At 32.9% G+C, this 23795-nt stretch overlaps 1 protein-coding gene across 2 annotated transcripts in view; it reads left to right on the top strand.

The window, feature by feature from the left end:
* LOC128990147 (tachykinin-like peptides receptor 86C) overlaps window positions 1-19286 on the top strand; it is a 38789-nt gene extending 19503 nt beyond the window's left edge. Inside the window, exons 4-10 of one of the 2 annotated variants that reach the window (XM_054412414.1) lie at window positions 1838-2051; window positions 6203-6337; window positions 7942-8022; window positions 9364-9514; window positions 11504-11700; window positions 14646-14776; window positions 18888-19286. In XM_054412414.1, coding sequence (XP_054268389.1) covers window positions 1838-2051; window positions 6203-6337; window positions 7942-8022; window positions 9364-9514; window positions 11504-11700; window positions 14646-14776; window positions 18888-19048 — 1070 coding nt within the window. In that variant the 3' untranslated portion in view covers window positions 19049-19286. Of the gene's footprint in view, window positions 1-1837; window positions 2052-6202; window positions 6338-7941; window positions 8023-9363; window positions 9515-11503; window positions 11701-14645; window positions 14790-18887 lie in introns of both variants that reach the window. The other variant, XM_054412413.1, reaches the window with a different exon arrangement.
* Window positions 19287-23795: the final 4509 nt, after the last annotated feature.

Raw genomic sequence — 23795 nt, 5'->3', positions numbered from 1 at the left:
TTCATAGATGTTAAACAAAACTATAACTAATCATTACATTGTACATTAGAAAAAATGTGTTTTAGAAAAAATAGGGGGGTTTAAATCTACGATTGTGCAGTATTAGGTTGTAGGAAAAATCAAGAATGCATTGGAGTTTTAATTTTTGTAAGTTAATTTGTTCTTTGAACTTTTACTGTATAAAACAATTGTACACAGATTGCGCATGTAAAACACTGGCAATGGTTCTTTTGTAGGTTGCTGTAACAATATGTAAACACGATGAATGGGTTTCGGGGTTTTCCTGTGTGGATTGAAACAATATATCTAGTTTAGTTCGCTCTCAACGATCTCAATATCAATGATCCAACCAAATATAATACGTCTATACACATTTTCATGTTTGATTTTTTATATTAATTTGTTTGAAGCTGTTAAGTTATTTATCCTATTCATTTGTGTATACTACAGGTCGTCCAGTGGTCGAAATCTCGAACGAAAATGAAATGTAATGTACAGCCTTCTATAATTTCACCCCACGTTGAAAATAAAACATTAAATTGGTATATCTTCTATTTGCTTAGATTCTTTTTTTACATTTCTTCACCAGCATTGCAACCCATAAGGCCCATGTTAATTTATAAAAATTTTGAATTCATTTTTATGCTTATTTTGTAAGCCTATTTTAATTTCTAAAAGGATTCTGCACATCTACAGACTATGTATTTCTAACAGCATGCGTATGTTTTCCCTGCGATTCACACGAGCTGATAAAAAATGTTTTAAAGAAATCGCTTGCTTATAAATATACAGTAGATTAAACCATAAGGCAACACATGTGAATAAATGATTTAATATAAAGAAAATATCATAGACCAAACGAAAAACGTTAATAGCGTGAAGGTGTATGGTATCTTAGAGACATATAACATTTACTCGAAGCTACATAGCCAGTGAGTACCAAGTTGTTAACACCAGGATGTTTGTGGGCGAACGATGTAATGGAGGAAGTCTGTAGGCGATCCGAGCCGGAATCCGAGTCTATAATTTTCGATGGCTTGGAATAAGACTAACTGAAGCAGCTTTTAGTTTCAACGAATTAACTGGGTCTAAACGAAATGGGATTCAAATTACTCAGTGAATGTGAAGATTTTAGAACTATTCTTAAATAAACCAGTAAACATTTCACATTCATGAAAACAAACTAGTATTTAGGAGGAATAAATTTAACGTTTTATAGTGGTTGAACGTTTTACTGATGTAGTATATTAAGTCAATTCTAAAGGGTTGATTAAATGATTTCGGTTAGTCAAGTGAATTATATTAAATTGATTTTACGATCCTCAAGGGGTTGTTGTGAATCTAAATTATCTTAGTATCTATTATTCTGTAATTTACAAATAATAATTTGATTTACTTAAGAAGTTTTAGTATTCTAGTTTGGTAGTTAGAAGAGACGAAACGGAATGCATACATTTGATATTTATTACTTGAAAAAATTTTAATGAAGAAATTGACATTGTCAGATGTTTGGTGTTATTAAAAATTACTTTTTTTAAGGATCTGTGGTCACTTTTAATAATGCATTTCGCTATATCTTCCTCAAAGGTCCGTGGACCATTTCAAGCAGGTCAATGGGTGAGCCAGGATAGTACAAGGAATTAACTTAAGAGATCAATTTAAAGCGGTGACAACAGGACTTGAATCCACGTTATTTCTGCCTTAGTTATCTAAGTCTGCTGTGCCACTTACTGAGTTCTGGACTCTCATAAAGACAATTTGTAAGTTCGTGAGAAACACTAATATAATTAATAATTATATATAGTATATACTTCATGTGTAATTCCGTTTTTTTTAGCTCATCGACGCATGCGGACTGTCACTAACTACTTCCTGGTCAACCTGAGCGTGTCGGATCTGATGATGGCTCTTCTCAACTGCATCTTCAACTTCATCTTCATGCTGAACTCTCACTGGCCTTTCGGATCTTTCTACTGCACCGTCAACAACTTCGTTGCCAACGTCACGGTAGCAGCCTCTGTCTTTACGTTGGTGGCCATCTCTATAGACAGGTAGGCCCTACAGATTATTTTGTTTACCATCGATGTTTATGAGAACGAGATTTAATTTGATTATTAGAGAAATCTCACAAAAGATTCAGAGCTGTATTGCTCTGAGGATGTGTACAGTAATATTAAATTCAATTCTGTATGGAAATCCGTATTACAAGGTTTTATAAATCTTTGGTAGAGAGTTCCCAAGACAAAAAACGTTCTTCGGGTGGCAGCTGCTCGCTTCTTGAGATACTTGGGTTATCATACACGAAACAAGGTAGACGATATAAATATAATTTTAATTTATTGGCTGTAAAAAATGCAAAAAATATAAATAATTTCTATACAAATGATAGAATACTTTACTGTCCTTGCAAACCTGATTTGTTATATCACTAAAACCGTTTCGGAGATTTTTAATCGTCGGTTGCGTAGTCATACACTAAACTCAATGACTGTATTTATTTTTTTTACGAAAATTCTTCATCTTCATTGCGTCAACGGTTAATACATATACATCACAAGACACGACACGAAAACATTAAAGCACGTGCACAGCTAAAAAACTGACGACCTTACGATCAACTGCTTGATTAAACAAGGAATCTTAAATTGAATGAGAAGTAGCTTACCTAAACCAAACTCTGAAATGATAGCTTGATAAATAATAAATAATCTCAAATATAATTAAAACATAGTATCTTCGAGTAAAATGGAACACATAAGAATATTTTGAAGTGATTCAAAATAGACATGGGAACATAAAACAGAATAGCATCAGAGTATTTGTATCTCCTGGTTACAATCCAAGATGTTGTAGCCACTTTCTGATGGTAACATTAATTCTGTAGAGACTTTTAACTTTGTTTTGAGAACTCGAGCTAGGAACGTCACGTCCGAGCGGAAGTGAACAGTGACGTGTTTGCTGTCCGTGTTTTGTATTGGCTTGTTACTTCCTGTCCGTTGAACTTCTGACAGAGCAAGTAAACACTAGCTAGAGGCATTTTAAGATTGTCTTCAACATTTCCTATTGTACAGGACTTGTTGGATAAAGTTTTCTGGTTTTAGGGCAACAATAGGGTTTTTATTAGGTACAGGTTTATTTAAAATTATTCGTGATTTGTTTTCAACTTCCTTCAATAGTCGGTTGAAAAAATAATTTACAAAGACAGATACAATGTAGGTGTATTAAGGAAATCATGGTAAGCCTTATTGCTTAAATCTATTCCCTGCATTTTCCAACGCTAAACAATAGCACACCAATGAAGTCGGTTTCAAATAAATAGTTCCAAATAATAAGTCTAATATCTCGGAGTTGTTTATAAACCAACTGTCTGAAATGTTGGAGGCTGCCCGAAATAAAAGAAACAATTTACTTATCAAAATAAATATTTTGTTTAATTAGTCTAAAAAAATCTTTGTTTCTCAAAAATAAACAATATTGTCATGATATGGGAACACAGAGGTTAAAATTTTGAATTTGAAACACTTTAAATATTTTATCATAAAAGTATATTTTTTAATACAGAAAATAATCTGAACAGAAAAAATTATATTCAGTCTCATCTTCATTCCACTTTTTAATTTATCTCTTTGATGTAAAATCTTACAAATATCAGTTTATTTTTTTAAAGTAAAAATAAATACAACAGTTAAGTAATATGATGTACCTAACAAAGTTATAAACCTTGAAATGGTTTCTTTCGAAGTGGATACGTTTCTTGTTTCCTGGGCCATTGGGTTCTTAGCGCTAGTAATTCCCTCCGTTGTATTCTAGGATAGTTTTCCAAATGACCTTAACTTTACGGTATAAAACATCAAAAGGAAGTTCGATGTGCTTTTTACAAAAACTGTAAAAGGCTTACTTACGTCTCTAAACTTCCTAGTTATCAAGTTCAGTAAAATTTTACATTATTTTTTTCTTTTGTGGACAATATTTTTATAATGACTTACGCATTTTGGGCAGAAAGGGCGTTTAAAATACAGCTTATTTATTTACTAAGAATTCTTTAAAATTATTAAAAAGTCAGAAAACTTGAAATATAAGTGAGGATTGTTTGTTAAATGTTGATTGAGTAATATACAACTCTACACAAGTTAATTATGATTTTTCAAGTAGTTTTATAAATACAGCAAATGTGTTTAGCCCTCTATCTAAAAATGGAAACGGATGTGTTATTAAGAAGCTGCACGCTTAAAATTTGGAGGAATTTAAAACCTTAATAATTCTTGTTGTGTGTTGCACGATATAAATAATTGCACAATTCGTTTACCACTATATATGAATCATTAGTAAGCTCGAAACCTTATAAAACCCCTTGGTAAAAAGGGTTTTCAATATACTTTACACAATTTGCTAGTAAGTGAAAGTTTCTGTGACCGAGGGAGATATATTCAATGTAGTCCATCCCGCTTGTCCCTGGTATCCTCTGGGGACGAGATATGAGGAAGGTCTACCCTTGCCTTCCTTTCCCTCTTGGTTGATTTAACACTCAACAAAATACGATAGAGATAAGAAAATAACTGTATTTCATATTCAGACCATAGGTGTTTAAAATATGTATAGCATATTCGACAAACTCCTGAACGCTCAAAATCACGTTTAACTAAACTATAATCATTATAAAATTAATTTTCAATCTATAATTTATCTCTTATGTGATTTAATTCAAATTAAAAGATATAATCTTATTTTAAAAATCACTAACTGTAAGACCCATTTGAACAACATTTAAAATGAGATAACTGATCACATATTTTATTTTCCTCGTCTGTATTTTGTATTTTTGTTTAAGCAGTGCTTAGTGTTCATTTACAATTCTAAAAAAAATAATGGATTAGTTTTAAGACCAATAATGGGTAGCCTATTTTTTAAATATAAAACTGTAACTGCATTTGATAACATATGTGGAAATAAATTACGTTGTATCTTGAATCTTGAAATTATACTGAAATGATATATTTGGAGTTTTAGATATAATTACTCAGATATACATTTCATTAATGTTGTACCACTATAATGTATAGAAGCTAATAAAATATTAAAACTATTATTTCCTTGGCCAATCACAAACAAAATGGTCAGTTAGTCAAACCCGTAATTCCTGAGTTAACTTTGGCGTTCACAAGGCTGAGGTCCAATTGATTACTCAAAGCTTTGTTGGAATCTATAAATAATTCAGGGCTTTCCAATCCAAATAATGAAAAGTCAAACCTCATTAGCTTAACGACATATTGTTTAGTGTACATACCGATGGTTTAGGGTAGGTGAACGTTGTTTTCCTGTCAGCGTGTATTGAAGATTATTAAATAACTTTAGTCGTCTTGTCAAACGGTAAAGTTGGACAATCTTGTTACATTGTTTCTGCATAGCAAAGCCATCTTGAATCGAAATTACTAATCGAGTCAAAGCGTCTTTCAAGTTTATTTAAGTAAGTTTATATAGCATATATTTACTCAATTTATGTATGAGAAAACTATACTATTTATCAGTTGTCAACATGGTAAAATGTACCTATTTTAAATAAAGGTTGGGAATATTTTACAACTTGATGTCAGGATCGTAAGTGCTATACCGAAATGTTAAATAATATTTTAACTTGACTATGGATTATATTCCACTTTGACATTATCAAAATTGGCAACGCCGCAGCCCCGGCCTATCGAATCAGCTGCTTCACTAACAGCTCATAGTGGAGCGTCTGCTCAATTTTTAAGTTTACACGTTTGCTATTACCGTTATCACCATGGCAGGCCGTGCGACGTTGCCACTCACCAACGCCTCAGAGAAGGCTAGGTACTGTGGTATTTAATAGCATTGTGTATCAGTTTTAGCCAATGTTTTACCAAACAATAATACAATTAATTGTTTAAGCCACTCAAAGTGTGTGCTGTGGTCCAAAAGTTGGTATTTGGTCAGAAATCAGTAATTTATATCTACGTACTCTGTCGGCTTGATTTTAACATTAGGAATGGAATGTCTAGCTATTCATGGCCTACTTACTTAATTCCTGTCGTTCCAATTGCAACAGAGGGCATCCACGAGACGTATCTAGTCCTGTGTTTCTCCGGCATACCTATCTAAAAGTCTTTCCCTAGCTATTCATAGCCAAAGCTAATCGTCCTTGGTAATATATAGTGGTTTTAATACTCCGATTATACACCCCTAGATACATGGCCATAGTACGTCCTCTCCAGCACAGAATGTCCAGGTGTACAGCAAGGGCTGCAATAGCAGTGATATGGATAGCCAGCGCACTCTTGGCGTTCCCTTGCCTCCTCTACTCCAGTACCATGGTCAAGAGGTAAGTTTGTATCTAAAATTATAATTAAATTGATAGGTTGAACTTCGGGAGACGACCGCGTTGTTCAACTAACAACAAACGTCCAACTAAAACAACCGTTCGAATGTATTGCCATATTTGGGTACAATTCAACTGGACTTTTTGGATGCGTTATAGCAAACTATCCTCGGTGTAAGGTAAACTTCTTCAGCTGGATCGCGCAATACTGTTAACTGTTTCGAATATAATTGATTGCTGCAATGCTTCGAAAAAGTTCACTAGTAATAATTTCCGAGGTCGTCTCGCAAAAACTATGATTCGAAATTTTACATAGACTGTGGAAGCCTATCTTCTATTTTTAAAAACCTAATAGTTTTATTCTGTCAAAATTTTGATCTCTGCTTAAAAGAGGGTTATTCTAAAAAACATACAAACATATTTATGTTTCAGATATCTTTTAAAACATATGTTACATATATAAAGCTAGTGATCAATCCCAATTTGGTTATTCTAGATTTGAGAAACACAATAGCGCTATCCGAAGCCAATAGTTATGTGCTTCAGGTGTTCACTATCTAGGATCTTATGTTAAACAGGCCATATCTTCTTTGTACCGGAGATGGAGCTTATCTTTACCTTCGACTGGTCTATAACAATAGACAACACTATGCTCTTGGCTTTACTAGAAATAAACTTCACCATTTATTACCCATGTAAGATAATACAAATAATACATAATATCTCACTGTGTATATGTAAAGACTATGTTTATAGTCGACTTTGATATTAACAACAACGTGCTTTAGAGTGCTCTTTCCTAAATGAAATGAAAATAATTGATTTAAACAGGCAGGGCCAAATGCTCCAGTCCGCAAATAGCATTTATACAATCCGTTTAGTGCAATCTCTTACGAAATGACACTGGCGTCAAATGAAAAATAACGCATATAAAATGTAAAATAATGTGTATAAAAATAAAATGAAATTGATAAGGGTTAAGGATAAAATTATCCTTGTAACATTAAAGACTGCTTTGTTAATCCTTCTACCAACATTAATTGGTTTCAAATTATTTTAGAGAATTTCAATCTATTTTGGTGGACCTATTGCAACACACAGTACAGGCTTTGTTGAAATACAACAAAAATCAGGTAGCAATTTAAATGCCAAACTTACTACCTGGAAAATTAACTTGAAGATGTAGAAAGAAAACAGTAAGAGCGGATTCAATTTCTACATATGTTTCCTACAATTTGTCAAAATTTATTACATTATCTTACTTGTCTTGTATGCTAGTAGTATAAGATTGTATAATGGATTATATGGTTCCTCAATACAATATCTCAATGCATCAATACATCAATACAATGGTTCCTCAATATCTCAATACATTTGAAGTTTCCTCAATACAATATCTCTCAAGTAAAAAAATAAAAACAATTAAATAGTCCATAACGATGCTATAATTTTAACAGACTAAAATAATTAACCATTCACACCTTATATATACCTCATATTGTTGTTGTTGTTGTTGTTGTTGTTGTTGTGTGGTTGTTGTTGTGTGGTTGTTGTTGTTATTGTTGTGTTTGTTGCTTCATATTGTTTACCTTGTTATTCATTTACAGATACAGGAACGGCCAGACAAGGACTGTCTGCTATATGATGTGGCCTGATGGAAGATACCCGTTTTCTATGGCTGAATATGTGTAAGTTGTAGGCATAGAGATATGTTATTTTTTTACTGAAATTCATGTGTTAAATTAAATGTTATCTAATTTCTTGTCTATTATTAAATTCCACAGGGGAGTTTTGACACACTTAAAACTACTAACTAACAAACTAACTACTAACTAACTTTAATAAGATGAACAAGACTTACGAGAAACCCTGGCTTTTAATGAGAAGAAATTTAACCCCTATACTGTGGTGATAGGGGGAGAGGGAGAGTGGGACTTTTAACACATGGGAGGTAGGGAAAACTCAACCCGCATTGAAATAAATTAAAACATTTGATTAGAGAGTTGTGATGGTAACCAACCGGTTTTATTACTATTTATTATGGATGTACTAAAGTCGTATAACACTAAAGGTTTCATTTTAAATATTAAGATTGTTTAATAATAATAGCTATGTGTTTATTAAGAGCGCAACGCCAGTTCTCGTAAAACACATTTTTTTCCTATCACCATAATTAACTTATAATAAGACACAAATTAACTTTTTAGATGTGTGTAAAATATAATTAAGGATGTACGGTTACGCCCTGATTCTGACAATGATAGTTTTTTCCCACGCAAAACGTTGGAAACCCCTGGAAAAGCGGAAAAAACGAGATATTCGCGGAAATATGTCATAAGGGTACTCAAATTAACCGGTAAAGCGAGCCAAACAAGAATACGAAGAATGTGCATCAAGAAGATCCGATAAATATTAACGGAGATACGGCTGTAAAAGCTTTGGTTAGGTTGGGTTGTTACGTTAGGTTAGATTAGGTTGGCTTAGGTTAGGTTAGGTTAAGTTATCCATAACATTGGTATTGTTAGTAACCTAACCATAAGTAACCAAACCCAACATAACCCAACCGAACCCAACCTAACCCAACCGAACCCAACCTAACCCAGCCGAACCCAACCTAACCCAACCGAACCCAACCTAACCCAACCCAACCAAATTTAACCTATCCTAACCCAACGTAACTTATAACAACCGCTTTTCCGGTCGTAACTTAGTTTTTTTTCGTATTCCGACGCTTTTCCAGCCATATCTCAGTTGACATCTTTCGGACCTTAAAACTTCTTGCATATTCTTGTTCAACTCGTTTTACCATTTGATTTGAGTAGCCACATGACCATTTTCGGCGTAAATATATTTTTTAACAACATTTCCGTGGCTTTCCGACGTTTTGCGCGGAAAAACAATCATTTTCAGAATCAGGACGTTATTTCTTATATTTTTAAAAAAGAAAATTTCTTTTTCCAAGGGTGCACTAAGAAGGTAAGAATTACCAAAAATCCACCCGTGACAGCTATCAAAATATGTTTCCACAGGTACAACCTGGTGTTCCTGAGTCTCACATACCTAGTTCCTGTGGTAGCGATGGCCGTGTGCTACACCCTCATGGGCAGAGAGCTCTGGGGGAGCAAGTCCATCGGCGAGCAAACCCAGAGGCAGCTAGATGCCATCAAGTCCAAAAGAAAGGTTGGCTATTGCTTTAGGTATCTCCTTCGAAAAATAAACTTTTCGTTAAATATGTCAAATGGATCCTTATAAACATTTTGTCAACCATTTTTTTACAACACCGGATGAAACAGGGCACTAACCATTGGGTCCACTGTTTGTTGCAAAAATATAAAGGTCAATAAATATTTTTATAAGCATAATTTCCTTGAATATCCATAAGCCTGGTAGCCAACGGGCACAGTTATAGTCTGTTTGATGGAACATGTCTCCTGTCTACCTGGAGCTGTTCCGGATCTTAAACCTACTTCATGCAAATTATAGCAATTTGATAGTTGGATAGTCAGTTTCGTAAATTATTGAATCATAAGCTTACAACTTTATATACAGTAATTGCGTTTGTTAACATACGAATGTAATTAGTATCCACAGGAGTAGTGCAATATGTAAAACTTACACTGATAATTTTGCGATCGGAATTAAATAAATATGTGTAATATTGAAAAATATTGAGCGTAATGCTATATCATTATACTTTATTTAATTTTAAAATGTTTTATTTTCGATGTATTTATTCTGGTGCTTTTAACGTTAGTAATCAACTTTCGTTGTATTAGAGAAAAAACTATCCTTAATTTTCATCATGATGGAAATATCCGCAACAATCCCTCAAATAAGATAAACTCACTAATTTTTACAAAACATGAACTTGAAATGAAGTAAATAAAAACACAGTTTACCTCAATATTACCAATAAATATCATCGTATATCCTTATGAAAATAACATTTCCTTCAAATATATATTGAGCCCATCACCCTCATGTCTCTCTTATCAAGGAACGTTTGATATTTATGAATAAGTTTCCTCCTGCAAAATTGAATTTAAAGATGAAAGACCCAAAAGTCTTATCACTTCAAGGATTATAAGTCTCACAGAAGTGCCTGAATATGCAGAGTCAGCCTTGCTCTCTACAAGAAATTCTTGACAAAAGAAGCATTTGAGTTGAATACTTTTCTGTTTCCGATCCTTGAATACCAAGCAGTATGGAAACTGATAACGAAAACATGACTGTCGAAAACAGCACATTCAGTTGTGGCGTGCAGAATTTGTAAAACATCACTTGTTTACTTGAAAACCCACAATTCTGAACCAATTTTCTACTTACACCAGATGGGTTTTAAGTTCGTATTCGTGTTTGTGATGTTTGTTTAGTCTACATTTCTTTATATAATATAGTTTAACACTTTTCGCCCATATATAATGTTTTAACGTTGAAGTTTGGTACGAAATTGTTTTTCTAAATAGTTTTAATTTTATTTAGACCTATTTCACGATGTTTACAATATAACTATATATGGGACGTGTTTAATCCATCTTAATAAATGGCCTTTTTACCAAACAATTGTTATTAGTTAATAAAACAATGGACGAATTTACTTACAAGATAGAAAATATCAACGTATTTGACCATAAATAAAGCCGTTGAACATAAGAGCAAACATAAGAGTTTATCTTGATTGAGTGTTATGAATTGTTTTACTTTGTTTATATATTTTCTGCATGTTTGTATGAAGTACATTACTATGACATATACATTACCTCAATCTAAGGCATATATTTCCATGTACTGTAGTTTCTTCATCATAATGAATGAACTTTGTCGAAATTTATTTTTTTTAGCTTCGTATTTGTAATGTTGTGACCCATTAGTTATTTGCTTTTTGTTGACGTTAAGTTTAAAATATTGTATTTTACCGTATAAAACCAACCACCTATAACAATGACTTATCTTTTTGTTTCAATGCCAAACAGAAAAGCAACACTTGTAAAATCTACACAATGATAAGAAGAGAAATATTTAGGCAACATCGGTGCACTATAAAAGTTACCAACGAGAAGTACACATAAACAGTCTGCAGTAAAAATATTCAGGGGATCTTAAGTCTACACACTTTTACTCTGTCTATAACTCTTCATAACTTTAATTTCTTCAATTTTTCTCTCTCAGGTAGTAAGGATGTTCATAATCGTAGTGACCATCTTCGCCCTGTGCTGGCTGCCCTACCACGGCTACTTCATCTACGCCTATCACAATAACTCCGTGGCGGCCAGCAAGTATGTACAGCACATCTACTTGTTCTTCTACTGGCTGGCTATGAGTAACGCCATGGTCAACCCTCTCATCTACTACTGGATGAACAACAGGTAAGAAATCTCCACTAGGTGAGCAAGAGCTACTCTAGTGGTAGATTGGGGGCTTTGGTGTCGAGGTCCCGGGTCCAAATCCTGCCAGTCACCAATGGATTTTATCCGTGTGATGATGCCGCAACCCACTAGGACTAGCCTGAAGTAATGTGCAAAACGGTGCTTGGGTAGAACTAGCGTCCTAGGATGTGAAGGTGAAACATAAAAAAAAGAAATAACGTATATCCAAAGGCATTGATTGAATTTAATTCACAATTTCTTGTTATAATCGATGAATGTAAAAGTTAAACAATAGTATATCTTATAAACAGAGTCTTAATTTACTCTTTTTTACTAAATGTTTAACAACTGAGACGATACCATACTTTTCATACATGGTTTACTTTTATACGTTAGCTTTAAAGATGGTTTCATTATTGTTTGCTGAATACAAACAGCTGTTACCATTACTATTTGAATGCAGCTTGTATTACTCCATCAACTCAATAATAATATACTTCTGTAGTTACTGAAATGTGTTTAATTAAATCGGTCCAAAATCTACGAAGGGATACATGGTAGTTAAATTTGAATGTGACATTATAATAAACCAAATTTTCTTATAGTGCCACAACTCTTGTATTGAAAACAATAACTTTTCGAAGAAGTGTTTTGTTACTTAAAGTAAAATTCTAGCACAAGATTAAACTTGGCACTTAGTCATCGATCGCAAATATCTCAGAAGTTTGAGAAGTGAATTCCAGACAATGACTTCCAGTTCCATTATGTCATGGCCTTCAGCAGTTTTAAAGTTTATGCTTCTGTTAAATATTTAATGTAGTCTACATCAATTCCTAGCTTGAGTAGAAGATGGGTAAATTATATCCAGGAGAAATCAAATAAACAATCCCAGATAAAAAATAACTGAAATAAGATGGAACTAATGTTGTAATAATGTTTATAATAATCGAGGGATTTTACTCTTGTAATCAAAGGAAAACAATCTGTATCTTTAAAAGCTCCTAGATCTCGGTTTGAACTTATACATAATGAATGCACGTAGCCTAAGCAGATTACATCAACCCACTCGCCTCTCTTATGTATTATAAATTTTACTATAATATATTACTATTATAATTTAGGTACTGTAATATTCCTTTCGTACCTGTAATTATCTAATACAGTAAACAACAATAAACATTTTTATTTAAAATAACTGTTTTTTGTGTTTACGCCAATGACAATTCACGCAGGAGCCTATTAAACGCTTCATTCGTAAAAAAATAATATTGCAATTTTTAATAATCACAAACGTATTAAAATGTGGATAATATTGATAGGTACTGTACATATTTTACTTTTAAGTGGACCCTCTGTTAAGATCACGATCACTTGATTGCATAACATTAAAGTTTTTGCAGCGTTAAGAGTTAATTTATGCATTTTAATCTTTAGGTTTTTCAGGTTTTACATCGTTTTTATGGTAATTGGATAAGCCAAGGGTACATCTTGGGGGGACCGAACCCGTCCCCTGGAATTAAAGCTACTGTGTAGCTGAGCTAAGCTACAATGTATACACTCAAACTTAACCGAAAATAAGAAAACAAAATAATATCAACAGAACTTACATTGTTGAACATTTCCAAAGTAAATAGTTCAATCATACAAAACACACTCAATTTATTTAAACAAAAAAATCATGTTATAACTGGATTTGTTTCTGTAATCTATGGTTCGGGTTAGATTTTGTACAGTATAGGCTATCTAATAAACCGCATTATCCTCATTCTATTGCAAAGCACGGTAGAACCAGTATACCAATTAAGGGTGTACCGATGTTTCTAGCTGTAGATATTGCTTTGGCAAAAATTTCAAAAAAAAAACAAACCAATAAATTAAGATGTGCGCATTTCAAACGAAATATAAATGATGAATCTGATGAAAATAAAGTGCGAAACGCACGGTGGCGCATGTACTGATTATTTCACTTCAACAGGAAAATTGAGTATATGGTCGTGAACAAATATTTTCAATAATAGTGAGCCAGATCCAGAGTATTTATCACAGTAATATTTATCGGTACAGTGCACTGATGTTGACTAAATTATATGAATATTTTGTTAACAAAAATAGTATTGATCTATGTAGGAGTTAAATATGCATTTCAAATGAACAGTTGCTTAACTACATTGTCAAATCAATATTTAACTTTATAGGCTATTCGAAATACATTTACAATTGAATTAACACAGTGCAATAAAGTTCTCATCCTGTTGATGAGTGAATGTGTTGGTGACATTTTAGTGTGTTGATTTTAACTAAAATGTTTAATGCTTATATTAGGTGATCATATAATTTGAGATTTGTACTCTAAATAACAAAAAATATATATATCACAAGATCGATTCACACATACAGTCGAGTCACAGTTCCGTTACAGTCCCGTCACAGTTGCATCCGCAATTAGTCAAACTGTCAGTCTGTTTCAGTTACTCTTCCCTAAATTTATTTACAGTAAAAAACGTTTCATTAAAACTCAATATTCTATCAAATTTTCATCGTCTGTCTTGTTGATTGTTACAAACATTACTTAAAATATAAACTTGATCATTTAAATCAAAAGTACTATTTTCTAAACTCAAACACGTCCGTCAGGCGTCCGAACAATCCAAAAATATCTTGGAAAAGAAATCTGAAATTGAATGACGGACGCCGGATGAGTGTAGATAGCGCATTAGAAAATTCATTGGAGAATATTTTTGTTAATTGCAACGTGCCTGAAGTGGCTGGCCTGTGACGTGCCGCAGCTGATGCGTGTGGATCGACCTTAATACAGCTGTTTGTTAAAGGCTGTTCGCAACTACAAACCATCAAAAGGTGACTTACATTGTACTTAAGTTTATCACTACCTTTTTTACAGGAATAAAACTAACCTTTTACCTGTATTCTATCTATGTTCTGGACAGGTTCCGTGTATACTTCCGCCAGATCATCTGCCAGTGCTTCTGCTTCAGGCCCAGTCTGAAGCACGAGCTGGAACTGCCCACAGTGAAGCACGGTTGCAGCCAGAGCGACGTCGTGGGTCGGTCAAGATCTGGTAAGGGTCGCTGGTAATTATCTGCTTCACTTGTATACTTGCTCGGTATACTCGTCGCATGCAAACGTTTAATACAATACCATGAGTTGAAGCTTGAATTTATCAGAATCTCTTGGTAAAATGGACAAAATAATCCTTATATATAAAACGCGAAGGCGATTTCTACGAAACACTACTCCTCCGTTAATAATGGACGGATTTTTACAAACGACGTGTCAAAATAAAGTATTTTTTTGTGTAGACGCCCCCTTTCACCAATTCCTGTAATAAAAATCCTCGGGCTGTGGCCCACAGGCCATCAAAGTTTGAGTTTCTCCGATAAGATTAACATGGGGTAATCTAAATAATGGTATTTATTTATATAATGTATGTATATAATGGTATTTAATTGGAAACTTTGTCCCCGATAATTTGAGAGAACGGCTGGGCGTAGAAACTTGGTAGAGGTGTCCAAAGAAAGGTCTTGGTCTGTAGATGAGTTATCAAAAGAAAAACTAAGCAAAATCCCTTAGGACTCTGCCCCAGAAGCCTTTAAAGATCCCTTCACAGAGTTGTTTAAATTTTGGCCATGTGAATAATACTTTTTAATGAAACAGCTGTTCATTTTTAAATTGTATTTCAAACAACACACATTTATTGGGAGTTACTGAATTCTACCAAATAAGTATTTGCAATGTTATTTTCTGATTTTAAAATTGATTTTCTTCTTTATCATGTCATGTTTTGCAGTATAACGTAATTCCATTACGAAATCAGTGGAAAATCCTTTTATCACAGCAAATCTTAAATTATTTCTTATTGAACTATCTTATATCTATTGTACGGGTTGGTGTCTGCTTTTTCATAACTTTTGCCTACACTTTATCATATTATTCTACACATATCCAATATCTATGTAAAAATAACTGCTCTTATCGTGTCTAATAAAATCCAAACGTAGAAACCTTGCCTAAAATGGTACCCATCTTGACAAATTATTTGCACCTGCCTATATTACGAACTTTGGCGCACTGGGTTGGTAACATTATTGAAAATAACACGACATTTTGGCTGTAAAATATGGTACAAAGAGAAAATACTATTTAAGCAGCTACTGACATGACATAAAGGTCATATTCCTTTTAAACTTGATCACATAATCATTTATAAGATACCTTGATTAACAATATGTAAACGTCAATTTATACGTAACAGCCAATTTACAGTATTTTTGCTTTTTGGAAATGTCCCATTGCTATGCCATTTGCATTATTTGTTGCCAATGAAGCTGCAAGACCATATGAACTAGCAGGCCCCTAACAGTTCAAGAGGCTGTTAATTAGTTATAAGCCGTGTATGATCAAGGAACACATGGTTTTTCCGATAATTAAAAAGGCTTAACACATGTTTTAAAATGTCGTTGTAAAATATTGTTAAAATGTTGTTGTGGCTGTAGCCAGCCTCTCAAAAGTGCATGTCATTAAAGAGGATTCACAGACAAATACTGTATAATAATGTGTGGATTGAAAGCACAGTCATTGATTCGAAAAAAATTGCGACTTATCACTCTTTCATATTTGTAATTATGACATTTTATACCACCAAAAAGATTATCAGGATTTAAAGTCAACGCAGTATGTTAAAACTCACAAAAAGCCTGTATTGTTAATATTTAACTTGCACTACTTGTTAAAAACTGAAGCTCTCGTGCTTACTTTTTAAAACGTTTATTTCATTCTGCTTAAGCTTTACTGTTGCTGGAAAATTCAATAGCAGCTTATCACAAATGTGCAGGCATCCAGGTTATATTACTCAGACGTTTCACAGTGTATTATCCACAGTTTCCTACTTACGACGTGGTATTATTAGGAAAATTGTATGGAGAAAAATGGTTATGGATGTTGCATTTGCTGTCAAGCTTAATTCTTCACCGACTATACTAGAATATATCGCTTACTTTATATCTATACATTAATAGGCAAGCATGTTTCTTAAAAAAAAAATCTCAGCTCGTGTGCATCGAAGGAAAAATCTACGCATACTGTTATATATATTTTCCTCTAGTGTGCAGAATCCCTTTAAATTAAAATAGGCAAAAAATAAGCAAAAGAAATGAAATAAAAATTTTAAAACATTACATGGGCCTTATGGGTTGCTATGGTAGTGATGAAATAACAACGAAATAAAAACATAAAATTAAAACAAATGGAAGACATTCCAATCACATGTTTTCGTAAATTTACAGAGTGGTGAAAATAGAGAAATACATTACATATTTTCGTTGAGTTTTTTTTAGTTTTCGACCACTAGATGACCTCTAGTTATTATTATTTTACAATCAAATTTGTCTAATGAGAACATATCGTCATAGCATATACAAACGAATTAAATTATGTTTTAGGAACTGCTAGTATCGTTAGGTTATGATTTAACACTTTATATACTTTGTTGTCTACAGAAGAGATAAACTTGTCATTTATCACAGAAAGATGCATAGTGTGTATGATCCAGGCTGTCTCCTGACCCTAAATTTTCCTGGACTAGCTCGGACCCAAAGTCTGCGATATCCTCTCGGCTGTTTTACTTCAAACTTTTCGCGTCCTACTAGCTTCAGTAACTTTTTCACCCAAGTCATGATTTCCAAAATACCATTTTATATTTACATAAAAAAGATAAGATCACTGATACTGAACAAGAGTGAATTAGATTGAGAAATAGCAGTATAGAGGTGAATATAAATACAGTAAAGAAACATACAGGGTTAGTAAAAAGTGTGGAGACCCCCTGTTATTTTTTTAACGGCCAAAAATCCCCCATACTAGAAAAACTAAACTCGGCACACCATTATGGCATGTTAAGAAGTACTTTTTGGGCATAACCGCCACTTGGTGTTTATCCCCAAAATGGGGGATTTTGGGGGAAACTCAAAAATTTGTAATGATAAGCCACATCGAGTGACCCCTCATTTTGAAGGTCATAATAAAAGAAAACCAACAACGCAAACTATTGGTCTCTATCTTAACACAGTAAAATATGGCAGCCAATTGAATATAAAATTGCATGTTATTTCCGATTTCTAAAGATTTCAATCAGCTTCCATTTTTTACTGGATTGAGATAGAAACCTCTAGTTTGCGTTGTTAGTTTTCTTTTATCAGGTCCTTTAAAATGAAGGGTCACTCGATGGGGCACACCATTTAAAACTTTTGAGTTTTCCCCAAAATCCCCCATTTTGGGTTTGGTAAGCAAGTGGCTATTAGGCTTAAAAGGTACTTCACAACATGCCAAAAAGGTGTGTAGAGTTTATTTTTCTTAGTGTAAGCCGCTACAAAATTTACAGGGGGTCTCCAGACTTGGAAAGCTGTAAGTTAAATTTAACTTCTGAGAATTTTAATTGGCTGCCATTTCTTACTGGATTGGGATAAAGACCTCTAGTTTGCGTTGTTGGTTTTCTTTTACCAGGACCTTCAAAATGAGGAGTCACTCTATGGGTCTTTGTATTTGAAATTTTTGAGTTTCCCCAAAATCCCCCATTTTTGGGATATACACCAAGTGACGGTTATGCCCAAAAAGTACTTCATAACATCTCATAAAGCTGTGCCGAGTTTAGTTTTTCTAGTATGGGCCGGTAAAAAATAACAGGGGGTCTCCACATTTTTTACTAACCCTGTATATACTATACATGGTTTGTTTCTTAATCAATTTCGCCCTTATCAATGAAGTTATACCTTCATGTACTTCCCAAATCTTTGATGACAATTGGAAATTAAGACTTGGGTAAAAATAGCTACTGAAGATAGTTGGAAAGCTAAAAAAATACTTATAAGGACGAGGGGTGCAAAGAGTTAGGGTTTATAGCCCGGGTGGAGGGTCAAAAGACAGTTTCGATCCAACAACCTATATGTTGTTGAATGTTGGTTTTAGGAAATTACTGCGTCTATATATAATAATTGCCGAAAATACTTGCTGATGTTAAAGATGGACTACTTCAACCAATCCGGAAGAATTTACGCTTGGTTCACAACGTGATTATCCCTTGAAAACCAACATTAGACTGCCCACCAATCCTTGGCCTTGAGATTACCTTCTAGTTAACCATTGTTACCGTTGTTGTTGACTGATTGCCTTTGCAGGTCGTCTACAGAGATCCATGTCTACACAATGGCGACGGACCACTCAGGAGATGCGTCTCCGACACCTGGGAGCGAAGTCTCATCTGATCCTGCATACAACCATGTTGCGCACCCCAGTCTGCCCAGATCCCCGTGCAAATGGCAACTCAGTCTGCAGTTAGCACGGGCCCAGCCTGCCGCCCCTCCTAGAGCGACCAGTTTCAAGTACTAGTTTATAGGCGGCAGCACCTACAGTACTTGACCGTGCCGAATATAGGTCAAATGTGTCGTAGATTTAGGAAATTAGTGGAGATATGGTGAAGCTTTTGATTTCGTCTTGGGACTTGGATGAACTGTTTTTGATGGATAGTACGTGAAAAGGAAGAATGTAATGAATTCTGTATTACTTTATTGATTTCATTTGGGTGACCCAAATTGATTAAACCAAGAAAATTGAACTGCTATTGCGCCTTCGGCAATGCTTAACGTAAAAATGTTAAGAAATCGAAGGTTCGAAGTGTTACGCTTTATTAGGAACAAGAGAAAGAATAAGCAACTTTTTACAATCAACCATTTTAATATCCCCTGACGTCCTTTTTTGGTAAAATAGGATTCGTTTGTAATCCAAATCATGGTTAAAAACCGGTCATCTCTTGATGCGTTTCATGCTTTGAAAATGTTGAACATTGCAACTAGGTAAAAGAAAATACTTTCTCAGTTTAAGCTTCAATTTGGACTATAGACGAAAGTAATTTAAGCCTATTTTGTCTACTTTTATGTGGAAATCGGAGTTTTTAATTGTTGAGTCCGCTCATGCATTTTACTAAGATAATTAGATAAAAGAGAATTTGAACATTATTTTACCTCGTATTTTCCACCCAACGTTTTAATTCAATGTATATTCGCTTTTAAACGTAATAGTTTAGCTAGTCTACTTGCAGTCTTTTGTTATTAGCGGACCAATAATAACTATGTACAACTCTACAATCCCAAGATTTTTACAATTTTTACATCACACAGTTGTTATTTTTATACCTGAACAGTAATGGGTGTTGTTTTATTAATTATTATTATGTACATGTATTACTAAGTAAACAATTTTATTTGTTACGTGAAAAAAATAATGATTTTATATACGTCAATTTCTTTTGCCAAATATAGGTAGGCCTACATAGAAGATTATAAAGGGTCATTTAAGTTGATTAATTTAACTGTAAACAATTTGAAAATGTTTATGCTGTTTGATTAATAACATCGAAAATTATAGGCTAAATGCTCAACAGTGCTGCCTTTTCTTACCTGGAAAATGTAAATCGAGGCGTTGAATGAAATTATGATGAATCTTATTTCTTTGGTGGTTAAATATTCTTTTAGAATTATAGTTCACTATCATTTAAAAAATCTCATTGATAAGCTAATTTAAAATTCAGTATTGTAAGAGATATTTTATGTTAACAGTATAATAGGTTTATTTCAAACGCAATGCTTACAGTGAAAACTATTGCAATTTAGTTACATCGTGATTTGAACTATTAGACAAATACAATGAACCCCTATTACTATTTATATTTTTTTAATTATTATGAATTCAGAGATTCATGACAATCTTAAAATCAAAACAACCATTGTTTTATCAAATATTAAAAATATTTTGTTATTATTCAATAAGTCGATTAAATTGGTATTTATTGATTTTTAATGTATCCATGTAAAATAAACTAGGGTTTTGAAGCAAGTGTTATTTGGTTAGATATATTGTTTACTTGGTGAATTAGTAATTTTATTATATACTACATTCTACGAAAAGGTCGTTTTTATTCAGATGGTCATGGTGTATTATTATTGTTAGTATTAGCTAGATGGTCTGTCAAAATATTATTGTTTTTTATCCCAAATGATATGTTTTGTTCAGATAATAAAAACCTTGTTATATGAAATGAAAAAAAATTTAAAATTGTGTCTCCCGAATATTGTTGTGTTGTTGATTCACAAGTTTGACACTACAAGCCGACCACTGCAGAAGTTAAACAAAATAAAAATTAGTTATATTCTAAAAAGTATGTATATTTTAAAGCTTAAAGAGCATAGATCAAATATGTTTATTGTTTATAATAATTCATTTTAGAATTACGAGTACTACTAATAATTATAAATATAGGGTACAATTTAAATGACACTACCTAAGTTTTCCCAAATACTTCAATTCTGTTTATAAAGCCCTATTTGTTACGTGTTGTTGATACTTTTTAATGCATTTTTATTTATAAGGTATAACACTATTGATACAAATCTGAACAAAACATGGTGTAACATCTCAAAACGTAAACCTATCAAACTTTAAAATTAGTTATATCTCGCATCAGAACGGTACAAAAAAATAAAATTATAAAATATTGTCTAGTTACGTAGTTCCTTAAAGCAATCTTTAGCTTAATATTTTGGCTATCCTGGTTTAATCTAACGAATAACCTTGAGATCGGAGGCTGTATTATGGGCAAAGACTTTAATTGAATTATTTTGCAACAATGTAAATCTATATTTGCTGACTGTGATATTGTAAAAACGTAAGTATTTAATGTTAAACGTAGTTTTCTTAGAGTGTCTTCCTCGGTATGTGGATAACTTAAACCTGTCGAATGATCAAACATTTTAATGTGGGAGGAGAGGATTATTATTATATTTTAGTTAGATATTATATAGTTCTATACTATATTTTACATGAAGAATATAGCTTCCACCACAAAATAATCTTAGTTCATGTTTAGTTAGTTTTTTACTGCGCATTAACAAGCTGCCCAACCATTGTCTTCCTTTGGAAATAGAAAGTGTTGATTTTAATTTGAGGGGGTACAGATACTTACTAATATTGTTAAAATTTAAATTTTATCTTAAGAAATATTTGGTAATGTCAATAAAATAGTATTATATTTCTTGAGTAATGTTTAATCCTTCCTATCACAATCCCACTTGCCAAAAAATAAATGAAACAATAAACCCTGATTTATTTTAGTACTCGTTAGTATTTTTATTTTGTGTAATCTAGAGATGAATGATTTTGTGAGTACAGGTAAAATAGCATTTGGTAAAAAATTGTCTTTTAAAAACATCCTTTGGCTTTTGGCTTATCGTGATACTAAGACCAATTCAGTGGTTCTACTGTTTTCTTTGGATTTATTTATTTATAGTTTGTTATATTATTTAATTGGACTTTTCCAACGAGTCTTGTGTTTTAAACTACACAACGATTCTGAAGGTGGATAAAATCGTCCTGTTATCAAGTGATAATATACTATTGCTCCAGCTTCATGAAATTACTTTAAGTTTATCTGTAAGGTTGTAAGTATAGCAATATATCAGCAGTTATTCGTTTCAGAGGGTATATATTTTTCAAATGTTGCTTTATTATTTACTTCATCTTTTTATTGCTGTATATATGTTGTAAATAGTTCTTTTTCAGCAAAAAGTTTTTGTGACTCGCCACCTTTGAGGGTCAATTTAGTTTAACGTAGCATTAGTATATTTCACTTGATAACGGGAGGAGTTTATCCACATCCAGAAACGTTGTATAGTTTAAAACGCAAGACACATTGGAAAAGTCCAATAAAAAATATAACATGTTAAAAACCAACGTCATTATGAATTTTTAAAACTCTGGATTTATATTCATACAAATATGTGAATTTCTGTTGATTTATGTATTTCACCGTTATAAATTCAACGACTCTAATTTTGTTTGGCCTATTAATTAAATTGATTTAGCAGTTGTAGTAGACTAGGTCCCGGACTTTTACGACTTTACAAAGCAATATTGACTGTCGATTTCTACAAAACAATCACGTTTCTCTAAACGAAGCAATTAGTAGAAGCAATAATGCCAAGCTGCAATTAAGTGGGGACAATTTGTAAGTTCAAAATTGATGTCTCTTGCTTACTCAAGCCTCTCAGTCTTTCAGTTCATCAAACACAGTTCTCCCTCTCAAAGAGTTGTTCTTTTGTGAGGAGTCATTACTGTTTCACAAAAAGTAAAATGACTCAAACATCTATAGTTTGTTTAAAAGATCTTGATAGATTCATGAAAGCTAAGTTTATTCCTACGAACTCTTTTGTTTGGCAACGACGAACTTTGATACAGATCCTATGAAAGCTACATAATTAACTTTTCCATTCATATTAATGAATATGAATACCTTTTTACTGGCCATATTTTCCCAAACTATACTATACTATACAAACTATAATATAAAGTTCATTTCACTGGTATTGAATTTATGACATTTAAAAGATTATTGTGCACTTTGATGCATAATGGTTAGTTAATAACACAAATTATTCACAACGGAAGTATCTTCACATTGATACACCTGTAAACAGTACGCAAAATAGTTAATTTATGCTTCATTCAATCCCACTCACTAAATCAGCTGATTTCACAGTTGGAGCTTCTATAAAACACTAACATCTGGTAAGGAAATGACATAACCTTAAAAAGCAAACACAACCTACGAGTAAATGCCAATTTACATACAACTCAAACACATTAACTTTTTACTAAAAAGGTAACGTGTTTGTTATAATACATAAATTATGGTGATATGAAACTCATGTTTATTAAAAGGACAGTAATTGTCGCTCTCGAAGTACCTTAAGTGGCAATGACGTACTTTGTGCTCCAGCTACTAATATAACAGGAATAATACAGGAACAGGAACCCATCTAAAGCTGGGGAAAACACAACAGAAAAACCACATAGAGAACTTAACAGTTCTAAAAAAAAATGCTTTAGTAATAAAATAAAAAAGTATCTATCCCGAAATTCTGTGAATATTCCTTGTAGATTCCTTATTTTGTACTATATGTAAAAAAGGGCTTCTTAAAATGGAAAATAAGAAAACATTACCATAAATAACTAAACAAAGTAATGTAAATAGG

The sequence above is a fragment of the Macrosteles quadrilineatus genome, unplaced genomic scaffold (genome assembly GCF_028750875.1).
Source record: "Macrosteles quadrilineatus isolate MER2022 unplaced genomic scaffold, UCM_ALF_1.0 Scaffold_3__2_contigs__length_128488019, whole genome shotgun sequence".
NCBI classification, from domain to species: domain Eukaryota; kingdom Metazoa; phylum Arthropoda; class Insecta; order Hemiptera; family Cicadellidae; genus Macrosteles; species Macrosteles quadrilineatus.
Note: the sequence above shows the minus strand (reverse complement) of the source record. Positions and strands in the feature narration are given on the sequence as shown.